Source organism: Clupea harengus, chromosome 2 (assembly GCF_900700415.2).
Source record: "Clupea harengus chromosome 2, Ch_v2.0.2, whole genome shotgun sequence".
Taxonomy (NCBI): Eukaryota; Metazoa; Chordata; class Actinopteri; order Clupeiformes; family Clupeidae; genus Clupea; species Clupea harengus.
Window position 1 is genome coordinate 27,327,248 of NC_045153.1, and position 27,173 is coordinate 27,354,420.

At 48.4% G+C, this 27,173-nt stretch overlaps 2 protein-coding genes across 2 annotated transcripts in view; one reads left to right on the forward strand and one right to left on the reverse strand.

Annotated features, from left to right (window-relative positions):
* On the forward strand, window positions 1-17,436 carry LOC105907994 (calcium-binding mitochondrial carrier protein Aralar1). Its single transcript, XM_012836416.3, has 18 exons — window positions 1-54; window positions 610-663; window positions 2,849-2,994; window positions 3,519-3,634; window positions 5,810-5,949; window positions 7,042-7,188; window positions 7,352-7,490; window positions 7,862-7,955; window positions 8,615-8,699; window positions 10,105-10,189; window positions 11,192-11,350; window positions 12,371-12,423; window positions 12,637-12,717; window positions 14,679-14,819; window positions 15,864-16,002; window positions 16,175-16,333; window positions 16,431-16,521; window positions 16,628-17,436. The coding sequence occupies exons 1-18, from the start codon at window positions 43-45 to the stop codon at window positions 16,836-16,838; spliced, it is 2,052 nt and encodes a 683-aa protein (XP_012691870.1). The 5' UTR covers window positions 1-42; the 3' UTR covers window positions 16,839-17,436.
* The window catches only part of dync1i2a (dynein, cytoplasmic 1, intermediate chain 2a), a 23,346-nt gene continuing 13,605 nt past the window's right edge, over window positions 17,433-27,173 (reverse strand). The window contains exons 8-16 of the mRNA XM_012836417.3: window positions 27,034-27,133; window positions 25,932-26,057; window positions 24,118-24,264; window positions 22,681-22,794; window positions 22,050-22,183; window positions 20,511-20,655; window positions 19,875-20,015; window positions 19,011-19,136; window positions 17,433-18,471 (exon numbers count right to left, since the gene is read on the reverse strand). Coding sequence (XP_012691871.1) covers window positions 18,358-18,471; window positions 19,011-19,136; window positions 19,875-20,015; window positions 20,511-20,655; window positions 22,050-22,183; window positions 22,681-22,794; window positions 24,118-24,264; window positions 25,932-26,057; window positions 27,034-27,133 — 1,147 coding nt within the window. The 3' untranslated portion in view covers window positions 17,433-18,357. The remainder of the gene's footprint in view (window positions 18,472-19,010; window positions 19,137-19,874; window positions 20,016-20,510; window positions 20,656-22,049; window positions 22,184-22,680; window positions 22,795-24,117; window positions 24,265-25,931; window positions 26,058-27,033; window positions 27,134-27,173) is intronic.

Genomic DNA, 27,173 nt, shown 5'->3' on the forward strand with positions numbered 1-27,173 from the left:
GCCCAGCGCCTGCGCCACTGTCAAAGTGACGTCACACCCAGCATGGCGGTCAAGGTGACTCTGTCAATATTGCGCTTATCTGATAGTGCTATAACCGTTATTTACACAGTTTGTCACGTTTGAAGTAGTACAGAATGGCGTTATTTTGTGAGGCTTCAGTGAACTGGATTTATGACGTCCTCTGTCCCGGCTCCTCAGAGCATCCTTGCATACAACCGGCTTATCGGTCGGCCTTGAGGAGGGAAAGGAGACCAAAGTCTATTTTGTCAGTGTCAGACCGTGGACTACTCGATTCACTTAAAAAATAATCCGTGATCTCCTAGGCTCTTCGTAAACTACCTGCAAGTGCATAGGCTATTCGACCAGGGATGCTCGTGTCGTTCTGTTTCTGTAGCCTATCGATTCAGAAACCCGACAGGCTACAGTCATTTTCTGCAAGAGTAACCCGCTGTCATGATATTAAGCGACTACTTATCCACCGCGGACGAATTATAAAATGCAGTTATAGGCTAGGCTATTTGTCGTTAATTTGTTTTACGAATGTGAGCATGGAATGGGCTATGTTTTAGGAATTGGAATTGACATTGAACTTGATCTGTTTATTTCCAGGTGCAGTCCACTAAAAGAGCCGACCCTCATGAATTGAAGGAAATATTTTTAAAGGTAATCGATCAATTATTGTTTTACACATTTCACAACCCAATGACAACAATGCTGTATTTCCCAGTTCAATGTGCCTACCCTGTAGATAATTAAAATGTAAGCAGTCCTACGATGCATTTTCAATATTATTTGCCTGATTGCTGTGTCCCATAAGGAATGCTAGCAGAAAACTTAGCAGTGAGTAGTAGTATGTAACCTACAGCTCGTACTCTCTCTAGTGCCTCTCTTGAGAACTAGTCTCACAAGATAGTCCTGCATGAAATGCTTTGATTCACGAGTGCTCTGCCGGTGTTTTCTAGCTTGGTTAAGTGTGTTGAATGTCTAAAACGGGTCACACACTCATACACAAAAGACATGTAGGAAATGTTACTTTTGTGGTTGATAGCTACAGCAAATAAGCCTGTAACCTGACACTGATTCATTGCATACGGTGCAGCAGCACTGTGTCCCTTTGCACTTTCCTTAGAAGCAAGTGCACACTGAGACTGGTGTCCAGTGCACGCCACAAAAGGTCACATGCATTCTTAAACTAATTCTGGATACCCTTTACCCAGGCATCTCTCCTCGCATGACTTCCCTTAGAGTTTGACAGTTGCTTGGTCTTCTATTATCTCAGTGAGATGTTGTGTGATGCAGAGAATGATGAGATACACCTTCCTGAGTAGAGAAATAGGGAATGATCCGCCTTATAGCGGTGACAGCCTGAAGTGTCGCAGCTTTGTATCTTGAAGACTGTTCAAAACAAGCCCTGTAGAGGTACTGCTTGACAGTGGACTCTTAATCTCCAGACAGTGATTGTAAGAAGCTGTAATGGAAAGAATTATGAATGCAATATGGCTGTAGAGCCCACTGAATAACTGAGGCTGGATGATAAAGCCCTGTTTCAAGCAACAACACATACTGCATGCTTTGTTTATGTGATGAAATGTTCTAGCCCATGCTATAGCTAAACTGAACTTAACAAGAATCAATCAATTGAAATGTGTACATAGACTGTAATGCATGGGTTAATATATGGTATTTACCAGAAGGGCTCTATGTACATGTAGTCAGAATAGCTTTTCTGCCTCACTTGTTTTTTTTTCGCCGTGTGTGTTTGTAGCAATCACCTCTCGAGGCTGTAACATGATTCTGCTAAATCTGCCAGCTTATGCTGTCAGGCACCAGTGCAGTTGCAGCGTACAGTATGCCATGTTAAACTTTAGAGTTTCTCTTTGGTGAACCTATTAAACTCTACACTATTATTAACTCATATCTTTAAGAGACTGTTTGTCCGGCCAGCCAGTGGAGTAGAGAAGTTTGAGAAGTCCTGGCTATCCATGTCATAATTTATATAAACTCCATGTCTTTCAAATGTCCTCTACCTGCTTCTGTTTTTCTACCCTCAGCAAGTCTGTCTCTGTTTATGGAGTATACAGTTGGTCACGCATACATCTGATCCTCTGCGCTTTGCAGAAATGATACAGTCAAAACTAGGAATACACATTCATTTTTTGCTTCAAAGTGGAATCTCAGGGAAGAGCATAGCATTATCCAGAAGTAATTCTGTGTTTGTATGTTTTCAGGGAAACAAAAATCAATGCTATTGATGTTCCCACAAATGGAATAAAAAAACACAGTAAAGAGACTGTATGGAGACATTATTTTCGGTAGAAAGTGTAGTGTTCTCATGTAATAGTTACTGGAGCATTAACACAAAAGACAGAATGCTGTTGATTCGACCCCGGAGTACCATGAAATGTGCATTTGCCTTTCTGACACACAATTTTCTCCTGTTTGTAGAGAATGTCAGTTATGGAAGAGAAATATACTTAGGAAGAAGAAATGCAAATTGTCTAACATTGGAGGGAGATATGTTGTTCTTCTTTCAGTGATTTGTTAGAAAGCTATATAAAAGGACATAACAATACAATAATGGATATGTGAGCATCCAGGATGCAGTTGTTGAGTTATTGGTATTCAGAGCATTTCTCCCATTCTTTAACATGAGTATAATCAAGACAAAAGCCTACCTTTGCTTGTCAACATGATGAATCCTGACCGAACTCTGAAGTATTCATGTATACGCATAAAGCATTATCACTTCTGCATGCATACTGAGTGAAACCATACTGTTACATGCATACTGAGTGAAACCATACTGTTACATGCATACTGTATGACTGCTCTTGTCTTCCACCCCCAGCATGCCAGTGTCACGGAGTCAGATGGGGAGCAGTACATGACCCCTGGTGATTTTGTGCAGAAGTATTTGGGCCTGCACACTCTGCCAAACCACAACCCTGATACGGTGAAGCTGATCGCCGGAGTGGCTGACACCACCAAGGATGGGTACGTCATGGGGCCAGGGTGTGTGCTGGATTGGTGAAAAGAGGCAGGAATAGCCTACTCCAGGGTGGCCTACTCAGGCCGCTGTGTGCTGCTCGGTCCTCTAGATACCCTAGAGCAAATTATCTCTGGATGTTTGTCTCTGTTGAAAATATCTGACTGTGTCCATACAGCTGGAGTTGTGAATGATTTCATGGAGTTTTGTTGCAAAACTTGTCGGTCAATTTACCAAAATGAGGCATAATTGCTGCTTGGAGGTGGAAAATCAGGGGTAAATTCAGTTATCCCTGTTAACAACCATAGTATAAAGAACAATAATTGTGTATTAATAACTCATGAAAATGTTCAAGGATTACTCAGTTTCTCCATTGTATCTTTGCTGTAGGTTCTAGTTTCAGTTGAGTTAAGCTGTTAAAACTGTTAAAAGTAATGGAAGGGTTTTTACGCCCATGTTCTTGGCAATAAAATGGAGCCTTACACAAAGACATGTCGTTTCAGATAGTACTCTTTCTTTCTCGTCCAAACAGACTGATCTCTTTTCAGGAGTTTCTGGCCTTTGAATCCATTCTGTGTGTCCCGGATGCCCTTTTTATAGTTGCGTTTCAGTTATTTGACAAGACTGGCACAGGGGATATCTCCTTTGGTATGTATATGGAGCCCAGAACAGATGAGCTATGCTGTCTTCCAGCTGTGTGTGCATGATTTGTCTAGGAATTAATTGGTAGATATTTTTTGCAATTTCCAATTTTTCATTTGAAAACAATTCTCACCGTTCGCAATTACCCATTTTTCCATGTGAAACTAATTCTCACTATGTGTAGTCCACTAACATTCATGCCTAGCTAATTGTAGCCGAAGAAAATGGTGAATGCCACAGCATGTTCTGAAACAAACGTTGGTCTTTGGCTGGTTGCTGATTTCGTTGCAGTGGGAATGGTGTTTTAGTATTGCTGAGTGTGGGTATGGCGTCTAATGCTGCTGAGAGGGTGCTCACACTTTCCGTGGGCAGGTGGAGGCTCTTCAAAGCGGGGCTTGTGAGAGAGACTGAGGTTGGTCTGAGGCTCAGATGATAGTTCCTGGATGGGGGGGATCAGCACTCAGTGCCATTTCAGCCACTCTGCTCAATCCAACAGACCTGAAGGTGACGCTTTAGCCGCAGGTCTCAGCGCTTGACACGTGTCTCATACAGACCCTCGCTGGGAATCTGAGGGGGTAAAGCTCAGAAGTCATTAGCCGCGCTTCCACTACTGGGCCAGTGTGAGCTAGGGCTATCTTCCAGCCAACCAGGGCTAATGTGCTGGGGTGTTGAGCCGGCCGTGAGAACAAAACACATTTGTGTCACTACTATCTGGCCCATGGCCCCAAAGTATTGCCCGAAAAACCCACTTATAAAACGCTGCCTTGGTGGAAATGACACTCATTCTGCCCATTTCACAAGCGAGGGGGAAGTTCAAGTTGAGGTATCCTGCGATAAAGTCTGCACCTACGACCTACAGCAGAATAAGTTAAGGAAAGGAATATAATGGAAACCAAAGTGACTGTTTGTTTGCTGTTGTTGATCTTCGCTTAGCTCAAATAAAGCGTATCCTTCATAACTTAAAGTTTAAGTCTTAAACAGACTCGTCAAACTGCTTAGAATTGTCATATACTGGAATACAAATAAATGTAGTAATAATTTAGCAATCCATATCACAATATCCTGAAGACGAGGTTTTAACAGCTAATAGCATAGGCCAGTGGTTCCCAAACTTGTCATGGTAGGCCCCCCTTCAGCAATGAAAAACAAATTGCGTTAAATAAAATAGATTGCAAATATTGCACAAATTCCATGACTGTGTAAATTCAGTTTCCACGTTTATACCCCAGTTGTCATACATGTATTTAGGTAAGCATTAGCTCACAAAGGAAACATTTGGATTAGTCTAAAAAGAAACCAACCAGTTTAGTTGCCAGGCTAGTACTTCTTTCTTCAGTCAAAGATAACAGAGGATGCTTGATTAAAATATATTCCATTATTTCTAAACCCAAATCCTTGCTCACATTAATGTTAGCTGTTTCTACTTCTATGTGGGCTAGCTTGCCAGCTCTCCAGATAACAATGTAATTCAACCATGAAATTTGTCATTTTATTGATTTCATACCACTTTTCACAATGAGAGAATACGTTTATTTTGATCATTCAATGTCTGCCTAAACACAGTTGCCTAAATGGCAGTTTACCACGGTTATAGTTACTATTCAAACCTATCAGATGAAACATCTTAACCCTTAGAGTTGAATGACGCTGAATGATGACTGAGCCAGTCCCAAAAGAGATGGTGTCTTCGTTTGGAGGCAGACCCTGCACGGTTTGGCCCTGCTCAGGAGAGGGTTCAAAATGGCTGCGGCGCGGTTCGGTTGGGTGCAGTTCAACTTGTAACGGGAAATGAAAGACACGTCCAAAATACCAGTGGAAAAACCCCATAGCTCACCCGCATTTTGCCTGATACTGGAAACGCGGCTCTTGCAAAGCTGATTGAGCTCAAAAAGCCCCAAAAGATGCTGAAATTGCATGCCTTGCTTAGTTAGAGATGGTCTTGGAGTCATTGGGACCTTCACAATGTGGTGATGGGGTCACCACCAAGACCGTACCGCATTTCTATTTATGCATGAGCTGGTTTTGCACTGACTGTGGTCCCCTTAGAATTTAGATTAGAGACTAGAGGATTGCATTGTTACTCTATGAGTGTGTAGATGTAGCTGTGTATTTTCTGTACTGTTTATGGGGTTGGGTTTTCTTGAGGAGTTGATGAGTGTTTATTCCTGTCCTCTGTCACAGAAAATGTCAGAGATATCTTCAGCGAGACCACGGTTCATCATCACATCCCTTTCAACTGGAACTGTGAGTTCATCCGACTCCATTTTGGCAATGACAGAAAGAGGCACCTCAGTTACCTGGAATTTACTCAGTTCCTGCAGGTAGGAATGAAGTGGAATTGCAGTAGCACATGTGAGTTGACTAAGAAACTAAAATAGAACTGGTTTGGATCAAAAAGTCAGAAGACAAATACGTTGTTGGATATAGGATGTTTATGTCTTATGTGTGAGTTTATGAGAATGTTTTGAACTTTATTATAGCCAATTTATTTTACTGTATATTATAGGCGAGACCCAGGATTTCTAATGCCATTATCAGCATTCAAACATTTGTCCAAACCTAGCAGTTTAAATCAGACAAGCCTTCAGAGATTTTATCCTGCCACCTTGTGGAAGTGGATGAACTCCCTACACACAATGGTCTGAGACCTCAGCACTTAAGTGGTAGCTATTCAGTATAATCGAACAAAATGCAACAGCTCAGATCTCTTCAAAGTCAAGCCGCCGAACACACACAAAGACAGCCAGTGACCCAGTAACCTGTGTCGGCTAAAAACCGGTGGAATATACAGTCAGGTTTGTGCCTCTGCTGGATCAGACGTAACCGCAGACGGTTCAGCCGGCTTCTCGTGGCATGAGGAGTTACGCAGATCACAGCGGTCCACTGGTAGTATCTGATCAGCTCTGACAGCGGTGGGGATGGGTGTGTAGAGGCCCCAGCAGCCCCCTCTCTGATTGCACACTCGTCCTGTGGAATCACCCCCCCTCTCCCCTCCACCAGCTTCCTTGCCCCCACCCCCTGCTCGGAACACCTGCTTCCTCCCCCCTCTGCCCTCCAGCCCAGGGATCAGACCTCACCTGATATGGTTCTCATTAGATACTCTGACAGGGCAGGCCTAACTCATGGAGGTTTTGAGAAGCCGGTGCCAGATATCGGCACATCTGCAGCCGGGACATGTGGGACGTCCGTAACACTGATGTCATGTGTTTGGGTCCGTGTTCCACATCAGCACCTCCTCTGCGGAGGGCTTTGTCATGAAAGAAGTAGTCGCTCAGGCCCTTAGGCCTTATTCATGTCCTCAGCAGTATGTTCAGCAGTATGTTCAGCAGTCCCCCCCACCTCTCTCTCTCTCTCTCCCTCCCACTCTCCCCCTCTCCCTCCCTCTCCCTCTATCTATCTCTCTCTGGTCACAGGAGCTGCAGCTGGAGCACGCCCGGCAGGCGTTTGCACAGAAGGACAAGGGGAAGATTGGTGTCATCTCTGCCTGCGACTTCAGTGACATAATGTCGACCATCCGCCATCATGTGCTTACTCCGTTTGTGGAAGAGAATCTTGTTTCAGTAAGACCCTGACTCTTTGGAAACACACTTTTGCATACATATACACTCACGCATACACAGACACACACACACTCTCACGCATGCAGGCACACACACACACATTCCCACGCACACACACATGGAGCATAACCTGAAATGTCTTTCTCACAATTGCCCCTCGTAGGTCGCAGGAGGAGGGACCTCACACATGGTGAGCTTTTCCTTCTTCAATGCCTTCACCTCCTTGCTCAACAACATGGAGCTCATTCGCAAGATCTACAGCACATTGTCTGGCACAAACAAAAACACTGAGGTCACCAAAGGTGCTTGATGTTTGAGTGTGTTCAGCATATCTGCAAGTCCTGTAGGAACCCGGATATTTTGCTAAAATGGCCTGGGATCTCTCACCATTTATAATATTCCTCCTACAGTTGCATTCAAAAGTTTCTTAAGGTTTGACTACTTTATTGAATACTTTCATTTTAAGATGGGGTACAATGAAAAGCAGTAGGATTGAGTGTCAGTGTTTCAGACAGTACAGTAGAAGTCTCATCTGCTCTGACCCAAGCTCGTCTGTACTCTGAGTGTCACCAAGTGTCACCCTCTCCACAAGACTAATATGTGGCACCTGAGGCCTCCCTGTCTCTCTCCTTCATGCCTAACTCTGCTTCTTCTGGCCCTCACTGTCACACAGGGGAGTTTATTCAAGCTGCCAATAAGTTTGGTCAGATTACTCCCATGGAGATTGACATCCTGTACCAGCTCTCCGGTCTCCATTCTCATTCTGGGTAAAGCCTCCAACTCATCGGCTTTTCCTATTTCCTCACACCTCTCGGCTTCCTCCCCATTAACCAAACACCCTTCCTTCCCCTCCTCTTCTTGGCATGGTTACTCGCTGGCTTTTTTTTTTTCTTGCTTTCGCGCTGTTTTTTTTTTTCTTCCCCTTCATCTGTAATATATTGTATTGCCATCACCTCCATCCAATGGATTTAACACATTTATCCAAAACAGTTTTCCTATCGAATCTATAAATGGGATGAAAAAATATTACAGCCACATTTATAGGCTATAAATGCTACGTTATTGCTCATTCAGTTTAACAACAGTGGCTCCACTGGGTTGATTTACTGGGAAAACAAATGCATGGGGCTGACTTAACAACGCCTGTGGCCCGCGGGGGAATGTGCTGGCCTTCCCCTGGCAGTCTGAGCGAGCACGTCAGTCGCTGCATGTGCTGCGGGCGCCCGTCCAGCTCTGTTTACCTGTTGTGTGTGCAAAAAGTCCTTTTAAAGGCGCAGTAACTTGGAAGTTATAAGGCAGTAAAAATGTCTGTGGAAAATATTACATCACCCTCCACCACGAATCGGTTAGGAGGGACTGATTCTCTTGTCATGGAGGTATAAATGTCTAATGTGTCTTTTTTGGGGGCTCCCTGTCTTGTCCGCAGGAGGGTGACTTTTGCAGACATTGAGAGGATAGCACCGTTGGAGGAGGGTGCCATGCCCTACCATCTTGCAGAGGTCCAGAGACAGGTATGAGGCAACTGAGGAGGATGGAGAGGGAGATTGGGATGAGATATGTGACTGACGCAAACACAAAGACCCACTCAGATGCGTTCATCTTTCTCCTTTCCATAAAAGGGTTAACTTATGCGAGCGCTTTAATAACTAAATCAGCAGCGTCTTCCTTTTTTGTCTCTCTGAAACATCCTTTCCTCTCCCTGGCAATCCTGTATCCTGTATCCTGTATAAGAGGCCATCCGAATAGGATAAGAAAATACCACCCCCCACCCCCCCCAATTTCCGCCTTTAAATGGCTGTCACCTTCATGTGGTCGCATACATCAGACACAATCACAGTTCTGAGGTGTTTTAATAAGAACGAGAAGCTTTTTTTTGTTCGTGTGAAGAGCCCGTGGCGAGGTCTGTTTTGTGTAAGAGGTGCGGTGAGAGGTGGGCTTTGGCTGGCTGAAGAGGATGAGAGGGTACCTGCCCCTCTCGCTCTCCTGTGAACCTCCAGACAGTTCCCGAGCATCGGGCCGTGGTTCCTGGGGCCCGGGGGCTTTTCACACTCCTCCTGGGACCGACGTGTGGAGGTCTGGAATGCAACTTTGGTCTTTGAGAAAGACAGGCGGGCGGAGGGGTTGTTTGGGAGGGGTGTGTGTGTGTGGGGTGGGGTTGGGTGGTGGTGGTGGGTTCGGCTGAATGTTTCGGCATTCTCAGGCCTTGCTCTCGTGGAAGCAGCATAATTGCCCAAGTCCTTTGATCACAGCCTCAATCTTGTTAGCATTTTGCCTTCAGTGAAAGCAGCTGTTGGTGCAGGAAGGGCCCTGTTCTGTGGATGTTGCTCACTGCCCCCAAGGAGGCCGAACGCACTCGGACCGACTCGCTCTCAAGCGGCGTAATAATTCATGTAGATTCTTATCTCTACACGGGAACATGCTCGCCCAGGCCAGTCGGTTAGCCTGCAGTGCAGAGAAAACAAAACGGAGGGTCTGCTTTCAACATCGAGATCAAACTGCGTGAGATTGGCCTGATATTCAGAAAAACAGGCCCCTCTAAACTCTAGAGACGAAAAAGTTCAAATTGTCACCTTTAGCTATTAGCCACATGTTTATCATAATGGCCGGATAATGCGTACTTTATAGGAACCTCTATTGGTACCTACTGCTAAACACGTCAACAAATGGTGGGAGCTGCAAGATTAGTGTAACAAATCAGGTCCATTCCAAAACCTCTTCACCCAGGTGAAACCCTATTCCCATACCGTACGCCTGTCCACACTGTATCTGGTTAACTGTAGATTCATACAGAAGCCAGTTCATTCATTCATTTGAACATTGCTTTGCTGTTATCTATCCCTTCTCCTGTCTCCTGATTTATTTGAGCTCTGATATCTCTCTTTCTCTCTCTCTCTCTATGGGCTTCTCTCTCTGCAGCACCCTCACGGAGATGTGCACCGGCCAGTCTGGCTCCAGGCTGCAGAGTCTGCTTACAGGTTCTCTCTGGCCGCAGTCGCTGGAGGTGAGTGACATGTCTCAGTGGGGCCGCGGCCCGCCGAGGGGGTAACCCGAGCTGGGCAGACTGGCGCGCCGGGGCCCAGGGGCGGCTCATTGTGCTGCGGGGGACAGCGGCTCTGATCTGAGGCTCCGGCATTGTGCTGCCGCCACCGCCGCCGGCTCCAGGCTGTCTTCTCGGCCCCGAGGTCCGGAATGACACAAATCTCCCGGAAACCCGCGATGAAATCTGTAGTTCTAATTGTGCCGCAAGGAAGTGATACAAGGGGGGGGGGGGGGGGAAAGACACACAACAGTCGAGAGATGGGCAGATCCATACCCCTACACACACACACACACACACACACACACACACATACATACATGCCCATGGTCATACAGAGCTACAAACAAGTAGAGCGCTTCCTTTGAATAAAAGGACTCCACTGTCTTTGTTGAGCGAGAGAGCTCTTTCTGAGCCGTGCAGGAAGCTACTCAGCCCTAAATGAGCGGCTGGAGACAGACCTTTAGCTGTCAAGCCCCCAGATAGTGAGAAAGGTGCATCTCCATGGAGACCTCTGCTCCCTTTGAGCGGTGGCAGCTAGCGGAGGGAGCGCGGCCCGAGCACAAGAGCTCTGAGCATACTTGAGAGCAGGAGTCATTACAGATCCTTTGATGTCAGACAAGACACGACAAGCTAGCGCGGCGGCTAAGAGCGGCGTTTACGGCGGCCCCGCCACACGCCCCGACGCCTCAGGCACACACGGCGCGCATTAGTGCTCCCTCCGCCAGCAGCGACGCACAGCCTCGTGTCTGAGCCGTAATCACTGTTTACCACCAGCATGCACCACTATCTCTCTAAACCTCCACAGACCCTTTTAGGCAAGGGGAAAATATATAAAATATAGATACGCCATCTTAAAAAGGTTCTATAACATGTTCTGTGTGTTTTGTCTTTGAAATGAAAGCCGCCTAACGGTGAATGCTTGTGCTCAGACCGATGTGCGTTTGTCCTCTCTCCTTCTTTCAGCTACCGGGGCAACTGCGGTGTACCCCATCGACCTGGTGAAGACCCGCCTGCAGAACCAGCGCTCCACCGGCTCCTTCGTAGGCGAGCTCATGTACAAGAACAGCTTCGACTGCGCCAAGAAGGTGCTGCGCTACGAGGGCTTCTCTGGGTTCTACCGAGGTAAACATTGCCACGCTGCGACGGTCTCAGCAGATCCAGTCATCAGTGTGGAGTTCGTGGTTCTTCTTTTTACAGCGAAAGTGGTCAAAAACAGATTGAATTGAATGGAATTGAATTTGAGTAAAATATGGAACAGCTTGTGCTTGTGGTGAAGTGGAGCATACTGTGATTGGTTTCATGAGTTAGTGTGACTTGTGCAGTGTGCACATCCCAGCCCACACATGTCAACCAGAGCCGAAGGGAAAACAGGGCAGTAGTAGCACACATCTAACACAGAAGTCATCTGCTGTTACCATAATGTGCCAAAAGCTATGGGAAATTCAGTTCCTCCAGAGCCCCCCCCCCATAGTCCACACACAGACCTGCACAGTGAAGGAAGTCAAGACTGCCATCTACTGCTGCCTCTGCTACTGCAACCCTTTGTCTTTGCTCTTCCTCTGTCTCTCTCTCTCCCTCTGCCGGTTTATGTCCCCCTCTCTCTCTCTCTCTCTCTCTCTCTTCATCTGGGCGCTCTGATGAGGGGGCGTCTGACTGAGAGACAGACACGCTTGGCTGTTCCCTGGTTGCATACCGCGAGCCCGTCACTCGCCAGCCCCTTCAGAAGTTTATCTGCCTCGCTGAGTGACAGCCGGCGAAACAGCGCGCCGCTTATCGCCGCTCGAGCAGCAGGCGCCCCCTCCGAGGGCTACACTGCTCCCTCTGTTCCCCACCCCAGCGGGGCCCGGCCCAGACAATACCAAGCCCTGCACTACTCGACCCACACCCTCCTATATGTTATTGACGGCCTTGTCCGCCCCTGAGTGACTTGTGTTATTATCAGGCTGCATCAGATGTGTCGGTGCCGTCGGCAGTAAATATTTAGGGTTTGATCCCAGTATCTTTTTTAAGATGTAAGCGCACATTCGCGATCGCTGGCGCTGATAGTGCATCGTAATCTGCCTCAAGAGTGTTTCTGTCCGTTAGGTCTAAGATCTCAACTGCCACGTGTGATTTTTTTTCTCTCCCCCCTCCCCTTCCTAGGACTCTTGCCACAGCTCATTGGTGTGGCCCCAGAAAAAGCCATCAAACTCACGGTGGGTCATTATCACTGTTTAAGGATCTCAAAACAACGTCTACTCGTCCACTCCACTTGCATTGTTCTCAGTTTAGATGTTGGTGTAACAGAAAAACAGAAAAACCCCTTGTGTAAATGATTTTATTTCTAGCATGTGTTCTAGCGTCTGTTGACTTGACTGGCTTTGAATATGTAGTGTTCATGCAGTTTTTTCATTGTTTTCACATTTCAGGTAAATGACTTCGTGAGAGATAAATTCACCAATAAAGATGATACCATTCCGCTCTTTGCAGAGGTGTTGGCTGGTGCATGTGTAAGTATAGTGGCCTCCACCCAAGGGGTGGGGTGGGGTGGGGTGGGGGGTGTCCTGTGGGGCTACAGCTCAGAACACGCGTCCAGGCCTCTGGTCCTCAGTGGGAAGCAGGGAAAGGAGTTTGGCAGCTGCTACGCTCACATTGTTCGTCCCTAATTGATTTTGATGTGAGGGACGTGAAGCAAGCATTTGTGCTCCTACTGTAACATTACACCCCATTTTCCTTTTCATTTCTAATGAATATTTCCCAGGGAAAAAAGTGCACATTATTGAAAGAAAGAGCCAAAACAATCCCTGCTCAGTGGTCTTTTTGATCCCCTTCAGCTTAAGCAAACTCTCTTGGCAGAAATGAATTAACAATAACTCAGCTAGCATTAAAAAGGGTCAAAATCACAGTTCTACGTTGTACATTTTGTAGTAATTTCAATTAATGCTGGACTCCCTCTACTCCTATTATTGAAACACTGGTAATTTCCAGCTGGTGTATTGACTGGCTTTTTTTTTTTTCTCAAAAGAAGTGGGAGGCCTGGAAACAAAGGTGCTCTTTGGTCTCTGAGCTGCTAATTGGGACCCATTTTGAAAAATGACACCTGAGAGCTCACTATTTTTATCCCGGGCTAATTTCCGATCGTAGTAACGCTGGCTGAGAGCATCAGGTAGATTAAGGAGCGTTAATGCCTTCCCACTATAATAGCTCCGAGTGAAATGAAACAGGCAGGCCGGACAGAGGAGGCTGTCTGTTGACTATGGCGAGCAGGGTCTGCGGGGTCGCGACCCCTGTCAGGCTCTAATTGAAGGAAGAAGCCCTGAAGGCCCCTGGATGGAGCTGGTCGGGCTTCAGTGTGATTGAGTTTGACAGCGGCGCGCATACCTGAGGCGTCTTCTGCTGCTGGCCTGTGCAGAGGCCTGGGACCCCTACTACACCGGCCACAGCAGCAACAAACACAACCACCATGTGCACTATCTGTATCTCCAGAGCTCCGTATTAGCGTTTATCCCCATTCATCATTTTGATTTTCGAAGGCTAGGCAGACCTGCATGTGAACTGCTGATATATGAGGCTGCGCGGGGCTGGGAGATGGGAACAGATAACTGAGGGGAGATAAGCGCAGCAGCAGTGCTGAGGTTAATGACTTCATGTTCAGAGCGGTGGTGGACATTCCCCCACACACACACACACACACACACTGTCCATAATCTCTCCCCACCCCACTTTGAAAATGACTAAATGCGGCGGAGCTTTTTTTAGGATGCGGTGCGGATGTTTACAGAGCAAGGGGCCCGGCCCTGTGTGTGTGTGTGTGTGTGTGTGTGTGTGTGTGTGTGTGTGTGTGTCACCGGCAGCCCTCGATGGTCCTGATTAGATTGAGGGGCGGGTGATAAATGTGTGTAAGTCGGAAGGGGCAAGCCCCCGGGGCATCTGTCCATCTCTCCCTGAGCCAGGTTACGGACAGGGTTTCCCCCCGGGAGGGAAGGGCGAGATTGGGGAAGTGTGCGGGGCGAGGCTGAGGGAAGGCCACTTGGGCCCGACCCCCACAGGAGGTGCCTGAGGGGGAGAGTTGAGGGCCAAGAGGGCCAAGAGGGCCAAGAGGGCTCGAGCCAGGGTCACCGCTGCCTCTCACACCGTGGCCTGTCCCAGCCTGACCCCGCCATTCGCTCTCAATGGCTGTTTGTTTCTCCTCTACAGCAGCACCGCTCCGAGGCTGAGGCGGTTTGAGACGTGAAGAGGGGCCTTGTGTGTCTCTCTCTAGGGTTTACACAGTTAATTTGACAAGACAACTTGCTTGCACATCAAAATTGATTGGGGGAAGACCATCCATTGTAATGTTGATGGAATGTCCTATAGCCATTCTATCATGCACAAAAAAACTTCCAGATATGAAACATGTTTATTCAGGTTTTAGACAACATGAAATGGACAGATTTTGACTCACATTTCCCCCTCTGTCTGTTCTCTGAAGGCTGGAGGCTCTCAGGTGGTCTTCACCAACCCGCTGGAGATCGTGAAGATCCGTCTCCAGGTGGCGGGGGAGATTGCCACGGGCCCGCGGGTCAGCGCCCTCAACGTGGTGCGAGACCTCGGCTTCTTCGGCCTCTACAAGGTGAGCAGCACCGCACAGAGCACTGGGGTGTGCTAGCCCCCCCGCTGTCTTAGTGAAGTAACCGTCTTCCTTTTTTTTATTCTCTGAGCTGATAATAAAACAGCCCATGGCAGCAGAACTGCTGATATAAACTCATTTTAGATGTGGGCTGACATGTACTCTTTCTGCAGTAGGTGGAATGGGGAGTTTTTTTTTTCTTTTTTTTAACTGACCGTGCCAATTATGCAGTGCCTCTCCAAAGTAGTGCTTTTACATGCAGAGAGCGCTGCTGCTAACCACCAACAGCAAATTAGGGGGGAAGGATTTTGCTGGGCTACTGTTTCTGTCCAAGTTCTTGTGGCTTTTCTTGTGTCATGAGTAATGTGTTCATGCTCCATATTTTAATGGGGAGCAGACAATGTGGAGCTTGTTAAAAGACTGATTTCCCCTCTCTGTGTATGCACACTGCAGACCAGGGGTCTGTGTTAATATGCCAAGGGTGTGTATGACTGTGTGTGTGTGTGTGTGTGTGCGTGTGGTGTGTGACTGTGTGTGTGTGTGTGTGTGTGCGTGTGTGTGTGCGCGTGTGTAGTGCTCTCGGCTCAGGGGCTCCCTGTGTCAGCTGTGCCGCTGGGGGGGGGCCTTGTGTCTGGCTTGCCTGCCTCCTGCCTGTCCGCACGGTGCCGCCTCAGTCGCACAAAGCCCTGGAGTCTCTTAATCACGTGACGCTCCAGAGACGCAGCCTGGCACAGAATGGGGCAAATACCGTCTACCTTTGCTTCTCAAAGTGCTTCTCTAGTAGATGGGGAGGCCTCTGCGCCCGACCCAGTTGAGTTTTAACCCCGCCATCTCTTTGATTTGTGTCTCAAAAGGACTTGCCTACTCTTTTTTTTTTTTAAACCGACGGAACTTTGTTGATTTCAGGCCTCTTGAAAGCCATTTGCAGCCATCAGACAGCAGGGTGCATTTATTGGCATTGCAGGAGCACTGCGCTTGACCACTCAGCCCCCTTGTGCTGAGTGCTCGCCAGTCATTTTTCTTGCATATGTGTGTGTCTATTTAAAGGGAGCCAAGGCCTGCTTTCTGCGTGACATCCCCTTCTCGGCGATCTACTTCCCCGTGTACGCCCACACCAAAGCCAGCTTCGCAGACGAGGAAGGCAGGTTGGGGGCTTTGCAGCTGCTGGCCGCTGGTGCTATTGCAGGTGAGGAGAGAACTCCCTTTTGCACTTCATTCCATTTTTGTTTATACATCTTCTGTCCCCTCGTCTTTAAACCCGTCACTGATGTGACCACACTGTGGAGATTTTTTCCCCACCGTCATATTGAATGGGAGCAGCTTCATTGTGTGCGTTTGTCCCCCCCCCCCCCCCACAGGTGTCCCCGCCGCCTCCCTGGTCACCCCCGCTGATGTGATCAAGACCAGGCTGCAGGTGGCCGCCCGTGCCGGTCAGACCTCCTACACCGGAGTCATTGACTGCTTCCGCAAGATCATGCAGGAGGAGGGCTTCAAGGCCTTATGGAAGGGGGCAGGAGGTACGTGTGGGCGCTTGAAACAGGCTTGTGCACTGCGTGTGGTCGTGGGTGTTGACTGAACGCACTTTCTAACGTTAAACCTTTTTGCGGTTCTCAGCCCGCGTGTTCAGGTCCTCGCCCCAGTTCGGTGTCACCCTGGTGACTTACGAGCTTCTGCAGAGGTGGTTCTACGTTGACTTTGGAGGACAGTAAGTATCAGTGCCCAGTTGCTATGGAGTCTGGTGATAAAGTATTGATTTAGTTTGTTTTCTTTTCCTGTGTCTTACACCTCCCTCTCTTCTCGTTTGTCCGTAGTCGCCCTGCGGGCTCTGAGCCAACACCCAAGTCCCGCATCTCACAGCTGCCGCCCACCAGCCCTGACCACGTCGGTGGCTATCGCTTGGCCGCGGCGACCTTCGCTGGGGTCGAGGAGAAGTTCGGCCTGCACCTGCCCAAATTCAAAAGCCCAGTCTCTGTGCCCAGGGTCAAGCCACCACCCGCCCAAGCGGGCACCCAGGCCTCGTGAGCGCCCACCCCCCCTGGGCTGCATGCTCCATGAGCTGAGGGTCCTAGACCCAGCTCCTCTTGGCTGGCTCCCCACCCCACCCCTAAACTCTCCCATCCCCAAATGGTACAGTAACACCACCACACAAGAAAGAAAAACAAAATATATATATAAAAAAAAACTGAGTACTCCTCCTCCTGCTTTGTTCTCACACACACACAGACACACACACAGACACAGAAGAATCAGGCAGTTTTACCCCCTCCTAATCCTCCTAACCTCTTGCATGACTAGTGCTTTATGGGTTTCTTCCCCTGCTCCCTGTTGGACTGACCCGCCCCTTTGTGCGTGGCTTTGCACAAATGTTACTGTGCATATTGTACATCTTTGTGCAGAGACATTATGGGGTTGAGAGACAAACTCCAGAGCGTTCTTCCTCGGCCATGCTTTGTGTGTTGGAGGCGTCTTTGCAATCATATTTTAGTGGTGTGAATGGTTGTACAGATGTTTTATTTATGAAATCATAAATCAGAGAATAGGAAATTAAAACAAAATATATTTAAATGCATTTCATTATTGTACTGTATTTTGTTAAATTAAATCATACTGGTTTAATTTTTTCGATTTGTGTTTTTTTATTTGATTTCTGTGGAGCATACATTACACTGTCAACATTCTTTGTGGGTTTCGCTCAGGTAAGTTGAATACACATTAGAGATTTTTTAAAAGGCCTTCCTGAGCTTCCACTGGTACAGCATGAGATTGTGTAGGATGCCCTGATATCAAAGATTGAATGCATGAGCAGATTTGAATGGCATATGGCTTCAGAACAAAGAGTTCAAGGTGATCTACAAAGACATTCAAAGAAGTCCAAGAAAAGCTATTCCCCTATTTACAGTTTACAAACAGACTGCGGGTCCATAAGGAGTAAGAGCCTAGTGGTAAAACATTGTCTTACATAATACAGACACTGGATGTCATCCCTCCATTACAGCTCATCATAAATAAATGCTTTTACTGGAGAACTGGTGTTAAAGAGAACAGTCCTCCTTGTATTATGAGGTTTCTGGGGGTACTAGACAGGAGAACCCAGCGAGTCCCCAGCACTGATAGAACTGAATAAGAAGTGATTTAAGGTTGATACAGCCACAAGTCCAGTGGGGTCTCTGGGAGAAATATCTATTTAAGGCTTTTTGGTTACAGAGTTGTTGTAAGTACGACCATTGTTGTACTTAAATTCCAGTGTGTGTGTGTGTGTGTGCGTGTGTCATTGTCTGTGGTGAATAGCCCTGGTGAAGAGAAATTACTTGCCCATAGAGAAGTTCTTATCTGTATCTTAACTTGAAGAAATCGTACTATGCTACTGCCAAAAGAAAATGCCATTCTGTTTTAGTGCTGTATAGCAACCATGCCTGTCTTTTTTTTCTGTTTGATTTTCTCAGAATTGCAACCAGCTTTGCGCAGAGTGGGGGGGATGGGGGCTGGGCGCTCGGGAAACCTGCAACTGGTCCCTTTCGAACGAATGACGTTTCCATGGCGATCAGGCAGGCAGGCGCTGGGCGGCCAGCTCCTCCGCGTCGTCGCGGTTCTCATTGATCTCGGCCAGCGTGCGCACAAAGCGGGTCCACTCGTCGTTGCGCGGAACAGCGATTTGCTGCAGAGAGGGCGGAAGAGGGGCAGAAATAATCGCACATTGTTCAGAGACGAGCATCTTTTCTTTTCTTTTCTTTCCCTCCCCGGAACTTAAAAACCTGCAAGTGGCTCCCTTGTGAAAGGTCAGGGGATCAACAGTAATTTTGTAACTGTCACAGAGACTTGACCTCTTGAGTAGCTTGCGTGGCTCTCTCTCTATGTGTGTGTGTGTGTGTGTGTGTAGGGGAGGGAGGCAACGGCACCCAGGGCTAGTGGTGGCCCCTGTCTGGCTCAGCCCACTCAACTGTCAATGGTGTAAGTGACACAGGCATGCTGAGAGCCCCCCTGAGGGGAGCGTCCCCTGGGGACCTGGCTCCGACAAGGGGGCTAATTGTCAGACGTGCTAAAGCATTCTTAGCATCTCAAGCGCTCCCTTGAAAAACCTCCCCCGGCAGACAGAGGGGAAGCCTGCCAAAGCTGGCCCTCGGAATTTGATGGAATCGGGTACAGAACAAAATAAAGAATGCGTTCAGAATGTGTTGAGTTTTCGATGAGACGTACCTCTCCGACATCGTAGACGAGGACCCGTCCGTCGGAGTCTCCCACGGCGATCTCGCGGCCAGACTGGGCCCACCGCACCCGGTTCAGGGCTGGGCTGCCGTCCACCGTCACGCTGGCCGTGGGCACCTGAAACAACACAACTTCTGTCAGAGCCTAACACACACAGACACACACACACACTCATACAAATGCACATACACACAACATTGTGAATCTGAAATGGGAGTGCAGAGATGGAACATAGCCAGAAGACTAATGGAAGTCAAGGGTCTGTGAAATAATCACAGCTGTACTTATGGAGGCTGAGCACTGTGTGCTGAGCCCTGGATGAATGGGAGAGACGGAGGGACGGAGGAGTGTGTGTGTGTGTGTGTGTGTGTGTGTGTGTGTGTGTGTGTGTGTGTGTGTGTGTGTGTGTGTGTGTGTGTGTGTGTGTGTGTGTGACACGCAGAGAGATGAAAGGGCAGTGTGTGAGTCAGGGAGCCACATGTAGAGGGAGACTTGGAGTGGGATGGAGGGTGAGAGAGAGAGAGAGAGAGAGAAAGTGAGAGACAGAGAGAGATTCTGCGAGGAAGAGGATCTGTGTGAGAGGGAGTGTAAGCGAACGTGTGATTTAGAAACACCTTTCAGAAAAAGGTGGGAGTGTGACCGCGGGTGGAGGAAATCATACACACGTGTTCCAGTGGCTCAACTGGTGGAGCAAGGTGCCAACGACCCCAAGGGTTCCATTCCCAGGGAGCCCACATAGGCCACTGAGTAATAAGTATGTCTGTGCTGCGTGTCGCTTTGGGCTACAGTGTGCTAAAGGAACACATGAGATGTAATGAGTCAGCCTGTATGCATGTGTGTGAGTGGCTTGTTCACCTCAGTGTCGTTGTTGAGGTTCCACAGGTCGAGGTGACCCACTCCGTCAACGCAGGCAAACAATGCCGGATGGGTGGGGGACCACATGACGTCGTACACATAGTCCGAGTTGTCCTCGAAGGAGTACAAAGGCTTATTGTTCTGCAAAAGTAGGGGCATCGTGTACAGATGTCAAGCATTCATCTTTGCATTATCTTTGTATATTTCTGTTCCAAGCCTAACAATCAAAGCTATTACTGTTTGATATGCAAATACAAGTTCAAAGGGCCTGATTCTGTCAAAGGACTGAGTCAATGTATCTTTGTACACTACACTGTGAAGGCTTTGATGGCTTAAGATAAAAAACCATGGGGTTAACTGCCAAGGTAAGATAAAAAATGACAAGATACTTCCTACCTGTCAGTTACACGCATGCATGTAAAAATAGCAGCTTCATGTTCAAACTCAAGTCAAGTGTGTAACAACAGCTCAGCATGGGGCTTCAGAGCTCAGGTAAAGGGGGGGGGGGTTCATTCCCCATGAATACACAGAGCTCACAGGAGTAACCGACTCATCCGCCTGCTGCTGAGGGGGAACCAGCCTGAGCTGCGGTGGAGGAACATGGCCTCCTGGGATGAGTGAGAGTGCGGACCGTACCTTGGTGCTCCACAGTTTGACGGTCCAGTCGAAGGAGGACGTGACGAAGAGGTGGGAGAAGTCGACGGGCCCTCCGGAGTTGTGGCTGTGGATGCCTGTGATGGGTCCGTGGTGGCCCTCGAACATTTCGCTGATGCCCGCCTTGCTGCTCCACACACACACACACACACACACACAAAAACAGAAATGCAACACAGGGAGGGTGAAGGGTCACAACAGGTGTGAATTTCACAACACGCTGGTCCTGCAGGTAGGCCAAACGGACAACCGCAGGTAAAATAAAGCATTAATGTGTTTTTCCTGCTGGGCTTTTTCAGCAGAGCAGACAGAGGCGGCTCTCTACCCAGTCAGCATGGAGGACTCTGCTGCGGACGCGTCCCTCCTCAGCCGGTGGACTGTGGCGCTGCTAATTAGCCGGAGAGGCAAATACCCAGCATGAGTGAAGCTTCTGCCTTATTAAGCTGGAGATGAGGCTATCATACCACCACAAATGGAGTGGAAAGATTAAAAAAAAAAAAAGTGTCTTCCTCAATTACCGACGGCTGAACCTCATCAGCCCCTGTGGCGTACGGTGTACTCGTGTGTGTGTGTGTGTGTGTGTGTGTGTGTGTGTGTGTGTGTGTGTGTGTGTGTGTGTGTGTGTGTGTGTGTGTGTGTGTGTGTGTGTGTGTGTTGAATGATGCGGGGCATTAACACGTCCTTTAGCCACTGAGCAGTGAGACGTAGCACACTGAAACGGGCATGTGGGCACCCCGTGTGTGTGTGTGTGTGTGTGTGTGTGTGTGTGTGTTTTCCTAGCGATACGGAACATTACGGCATCCGTTAACGAGCTCGGTGGAGAAGGTGGCAGCAACAGCGCCACTCAGATGATCATGACTCACCCGCTGGCGCTCAGTCAAGCCGCAGAGACGCCAAAACATCACAACATCTTTAATATTTATATTCTCCTCCGCAAACAAATAATCTCACTTCAGCAGAGGGCCGCCCTGATGCGGTCAGGAGAGAGGGGGTGGGCCGGACGTCAGGAGTCGTTTCCATTTCCACGAGTGTCAGTGTTTTTAACGTGCAGCGCCCCTTCGATAAACATTAGTGACGGCTCGTGAAAGGAGAAAACAGGCTGGCGATGAGGGCTGGAGTGAAACCTCATGCAGGGGATCAAGTGTTGGATTCATGCAGCTTTGGGAAGCGAGGAAGAGGGCTGGGGGGGGCGTGTGTTTATGCGACACCACCTTTAGGCCAAAGCTAACAAACCGCCTTAGTTTCCCTCATACGTCTCAGAGGGCACCGAGGGACAGACGGTGTGCGTGTGTGTCTGTGTGTGTCTGTGTGTGTCTGTGTGTGTCTGTGTGTGTCTGTGTGTGTCTGTGTGTGTCTGTGTGTGTCTGTGTGTGTCTGTGTGTGTCTGTGTGTGTCTGTGTGTGTCTGTGTGTGTGTGTCTGTGTGCGTGTGCGTGTGCGTGTGCGTGTGCGTGTGCGTGTGCGTGTGCGTGTGCGTGTGTCTCTGTGTGTGTGTGTGTGTGTTTGTCTCTAACTGTCATACCTTCCGTGACGGCAGGCTGTGTAGACAGAGCCATCCTCGCTCCCCACCACAAAGTTATTGACGTCTCCAAGAGGGAAGGACATGGAGGTGACGGCCACGGTCTTGGACTGCTTATACACCAGCTCCAGGCTGTCCTGTCAGGGCCAGACCGTCAACAGTCACTGCCAGCTCTTGACAAGTTCTCACACACACACACACACGTTCTCATACCTGAACACACACGTACATGCACACACTTCTGTTCACTTGCATAAAACCATAGCCAGTAAATTATCCCAGCAGATTATTAATGCATGATTAAATTCAGCCGACACTTTCTAAATGATTAACACTTGACATGTTTGGAGGGAGCAGAGGGGGTGGGTGGGATCGGGGGGGGGTGTCTGTCTGCTCGTGTGCTTTGGCAGGAGAGCGGGAGTCAGGGAGTGAATTTGAATGACATTCTGGCTAAAAATACTCTCACACACACACGCACAGTCATCTGGTGCATTGAGCCGTGGTGGGCTGTGGTGTGTGAGTGTGAGGCTGGTGAGCGTGTTTGCTCTTGCCCTACAGGAGCTGGTGTCTGGGGGCCGGAGGACACAAGAGAGAGAGAGAGAGAGGGAGAGAGAGGGACCCTGCAGGGGGTTACCTGCGGCTGAGACAGCATGTCCAGGCTCCAGGAGCACATCTTGCCGTCGGTGGAGATGCTGATCAGATTGTGGGCGTTCTGGGTGCCCACCACATTCACACAGTACACTGGGTGCTGGAGAGAAGAGAAGAGAAGGAAGAAAGGATAGAGGAGGGGAGAAAACAAAAGGAACACAGAAATAGACACATTAGAGAATTGGACACTTACAGTTAGGTTTACTCATATAGCGGTTGCTTTTATCAAATGTGGCTTGATGGAAATCAGACCAATACATCCTTGCTTTAGTCAAAGAATTTGCTAAATCCTAGAGATATTGACAATAAAATGTCTGGGCTAATAACAGGGTGTCTGAAATGGAACAATCACCCTGAGTTTCAGCTCAGCAATCATGGACATGAATAGAAAGTAAAGTTTTTAGTCGTGGCTAAACCATCTTGGCAAGATTGTTATTAAATCAACGGCCCAAGCAAATAGCTGTGATATATTCTCACTGCCTTTCATGTGCTAATGCTTAATTATTGTGATTATCAGGTCATAATATTGCAATAAATAACATATATAAGTAATAATAAATAAGTATATATAGAACAGCAAGTAAATAGCCATTTTGTGTTCTCAACTCCATAGATTGTATTTTTCTAGCTAATTAAAATCACCCTTTGCAAAAAAAAACATTTTTTAGATATAAACAAATCACGATTTAATTTATAATACTATAAACTCACGAATAAAAATAATTTCATCGACATCATCCTGCTTGAAATCAAAGTCATTCCACATTAACGGATTGTCCTTATTGTGGCACTAAAGCATCTCCTCGCGTATCAGTTTATCTAGAATTAGGCTCCTCATTTTACTGCAGGCCCCTGTCTCAAATCGGTCACAGGTATACACAAGAGAAAAAAAAGGCCTTTGCAGAAATGAGCCTCAAAACATTCTCAGCAGGGCGGCGTGTGTAGTCGTATAGAGTGAGTGAGTGCGTGAGTCGCCAGTGCACTTAGGTGTGCTGCCATTACGCCAGTGATGAGTTCCAACGCTAATTTGCCGCTCTGAGCTGTTTGTAATGAGGTAACACTTGATTCTGCCACAGCAGGAGCACCCGTTTAAATGAAAAGCTGTGAGGGTGACTCTGCCATTAGCATATCACAGCTGCTCTAATCGCAACCCTGAGTGATAACGGAGCCCCGTCATTCATCAGGTCTTCTTATCAGTGGAAATGTTGTTTCTGTTCACTAGTCTTGTCTGTCTAGGTGTTTGTTTACTTTGCCAAAGTGTGTGGGTGTACGTGTGTGTGTGTGTGTGTGTGTGAGTGAGGGATAGTGTGAGTGAGTGAGCGGGCGAGCAAGTGAGAGATAGATAGTGTGAGTGTGTGAGTGTGTGTGTGAGTGTGTGTGTGTGTGTGTGTGTGTGTGTGTGTGTGTGTGTACTGGGCCCTACCGTGTGTGCGGCGGCTGACAGCGGGGTTCTCTGCACGGGCGTCCTCTTGTTGCTGCGGTTGTCCCACAGCACAATCTGCCCCGAGTATGTGCCCCCCACCACCAGGTTGGGATGGAACTTGGCGAAGGTGGCAGACATGACAGCCGACTGACAGAAACAGAGAAAAAAAAAAAACAGAAGTTAGTTGATAAACTCCACATCAGCTGCATTACAGGAGAAACCAGTTGGGAAAGCATAACATCTCCTGAGTTTCTGTGAAAGTCTCTGTCAGCATCAATCAGCGACAGCCATAAGCAGGCTGATCTCAGACCTGTGAGGAATAATATACAGAGCGTCCCGCTGAGATGAACGCGTTATTTCATCCCGGCGTCCAGCGTGCTGCTTATTTTTATTTGGGTTTTAACAATCCTGTGTTTTCCATGACTCATGCTCGGCTGCCTCCACAAGAGCCCCCCCCCCACCCCACCCCCCTTTCGAGCCGCCCGGGACGGAGCCGTTACACATGGATCATGTCAGTGTTATTCACACTAATTCCAATTACGCTCCAGTGTGTGTGTGTGTGTGTGTGTGTGTGTGTGTGTGTGTGTGTGTGTGTGTGTGTGTGTGTGTGTGTGTGTGTGTGTGTGTGTGTTTGTGTGGGGGTCCTTTCCTCTCTGGTGGAGTCAGCCCTCCAAACCAGCTTTTTGACATCCCAGCAATCCTTCACCATCTAATCATGTGTTGGGTTGAATTCAGCCGTGTAATTTTTCCAAAATGTTGACACGCTGGAGAAGAAAACCTTGCGTCGCCACCCCCAGGCCCCCCTACCCACCCGCCAACCATCGGGCTTTGAAAGGCGCCGAGAAAAATTACTTCACGCCTCTGCAGAGCTGAACTGACTGGGTTAGGCCAGGCCAGGCCAGGCCAGGCTGAGCTGCGGAGGGTGGTCCGGGCTCCATCTGCCCAACAAGCAGCCGCCCCACATGTGCTCCAACCCAGAGCGGGGATGGGGGAACCTGCAGAGGAGTGGGCCAGCCGGGAGTCTCTCTCCACACCAGGGCTGCTCCCCTCTCTCATACCCTCCGCTAGACATCACAGGCTTTTCTGCACTGTGCCTAGCAGCCATGCAGACATCAACTAATCATCTCTACCTAAGAGGAATGAACCTGTGTTACTGGCCGTGGTGTTACTAATGCAATGTTCCAGCAGTTGAGCTCCTTGGAAGCTGGTAATGTAAACTTGCATATTTTCTCTGTCTGGTTCTGTCTCCAGCCAGTCTGTCTGGGACTTCCTCTCTCTCTCTCTATCCCTCTCTCTTTCTCTTTCTCTATCCCTCTCTCTCTATCCCTCTCTCCCCCGAGCTCTCTGCTGGACAGGGCTTGGTCACAGAGATGCCAGATAAGTGCTCCTGTTCCCCCTGGCCCTCAAAGGATGGATGCTGGCCTGAGGTGTGTTCAGCTGTCGGGGTCCTGCTCGGCCCCAGCGCCTTGCTAGCATGTGTGCGTATGTTTATGGATGGCTGTGGTGGACGTGCATGCCAGCCCGGTGAAATCACTGCACAGAGAAGCGGAAAGGAGGTGGGGGAGCGGGGGGGTTACTGATAGAGGAAAACGAGGGACTTTGGTGGGGGGGGGTGGGTGCTAATGTGTGCATGTGTGTATCCGTGTTTAAAGAGATCTCAGAGCTGGAAGGACTGCTGGCAGCAAGCCACACTCCTCAGTAAGGAGAACCACCCGTGAAGCAAAGTTTGTGTGTGTGTGTGTGTGTGTGTGTGTGTGTGTGTGTGTGTGTGTGTGTGTGTGTGTGTGTGTGTGTGCGAGCGTCAGCTCCAGTACCTGGCAGTGGAAGACGTACTCTGGCGTGGGCTTCTTGTACTTCATGTTCCACACCAGGGCCACCCCGTCTGGCTCGTGGGGGGCGTCCTCGTTGTTGTTGAATGAGGCAACCAGCAGCTCAGGATACTGGTGACAGACAAATCAGCACAAATGAATGGAAAGAGGAAGTAGACATCGCCCCCCAGGCATGGCTCCTTGGGAAAGAAAGAAAGAAAGAAAGAAAGAAAGAAAAGAAAGAAAGAAAGAAAGAAAAAACATATCCCTCTTCCCTCTGCGGGTGCTGGTGAATGCCAAGCCAAATGTGTAACCCGCCCCTGCTTCAAGAAGATTTATTGCAGGGAAACTTTCCTCAGCGGCAGCAGGCCCTGGTAAATAAGGTTAGCATGCAAGGCCTGTGTATGGAAGCACTTCAAGGAGGGCACTTTCAGTGAGTGAGCCCAGTGCATGGGCACCAGTGTGGAAGGTTGGAACTGCAGGTTGTCACACACCTTTTGAAACTCAAGCTTTAAACCTGCACTTGCAGCAAAAAAAAAAAAAAGAAAGAAAGGGGGGGGGAGAGAGAGAGAGAGAGAGCGAGAAAGAAAAAAGGAAAAAAAAAAGCTCTGACGGGGCTGCGGAGGAACAAATCGGTCACCAAACGTTTAGCAGACGTAAACAAACCATTAACCTCTGCTGCCTCTCATATTGTAAAAGCTGAAGTTTACAGTCTGTGAGCCCAATTTAACGCAAGGAAATGGATTACGCTCAGGGGCAAGAAGTGTGGTGAACAATGAGCTGGCATGCAATCAGTGCCAAAAGCCATCTCAGGACTATGAAGTCGGAATTAAAGGTGGCACGAGGAGAAACAAATCATTAGGGCTTCCACCCTGGTGACAATTTAATCATGACACAAGACCGTGTGAGACAAACGCCATCCCTGGGGGAGTATTGTAACCGCACCATGGGAAAATGCAGGTTACAGGACATTTTTTCAAAGCGCAGTTCAAAACATCTTTTAAACACTGGTATCGTGTAGAGTTTTTTTAGAGCTACGTTTAAAGGCTTTGTGCCTGAATTGCATACAGGATCAAGACAAGGGGAAAAAAGGAAGCAGACTGAGTACCTGTGGGCACCAGTCCAGACAGGTAACCACGCGATGCTTGGACCAGCGCTCGTCTTGAAACTGCCTGTTCAGTACCAGCTTGGCTCCGGCCTGGATCTCTCTAGAACACAACACAATCAGTCAGGCGCGTCTCTGTGTCC

Excerpts from the sequence above, each read along its gene's own strand:
- LOC105907994 (XM_012836416.3), top strand. Across the intron at positions 7,956-8,614 it reads GGTCTCCATTCTCATTCTGG|GAGGGTGACTTTTGCAGACA; the intron begins GTAAAGCCTCCA and ends TCTTGTCCGCAG. Across the intron at positions 8,700-10,104 it reads TTGCAGAGGTCCAGAGACAG|CACCCTCACGGAGATGTGCA; the intron begins GTATGAGGCAAC and ends CTCTCTCTGCAG.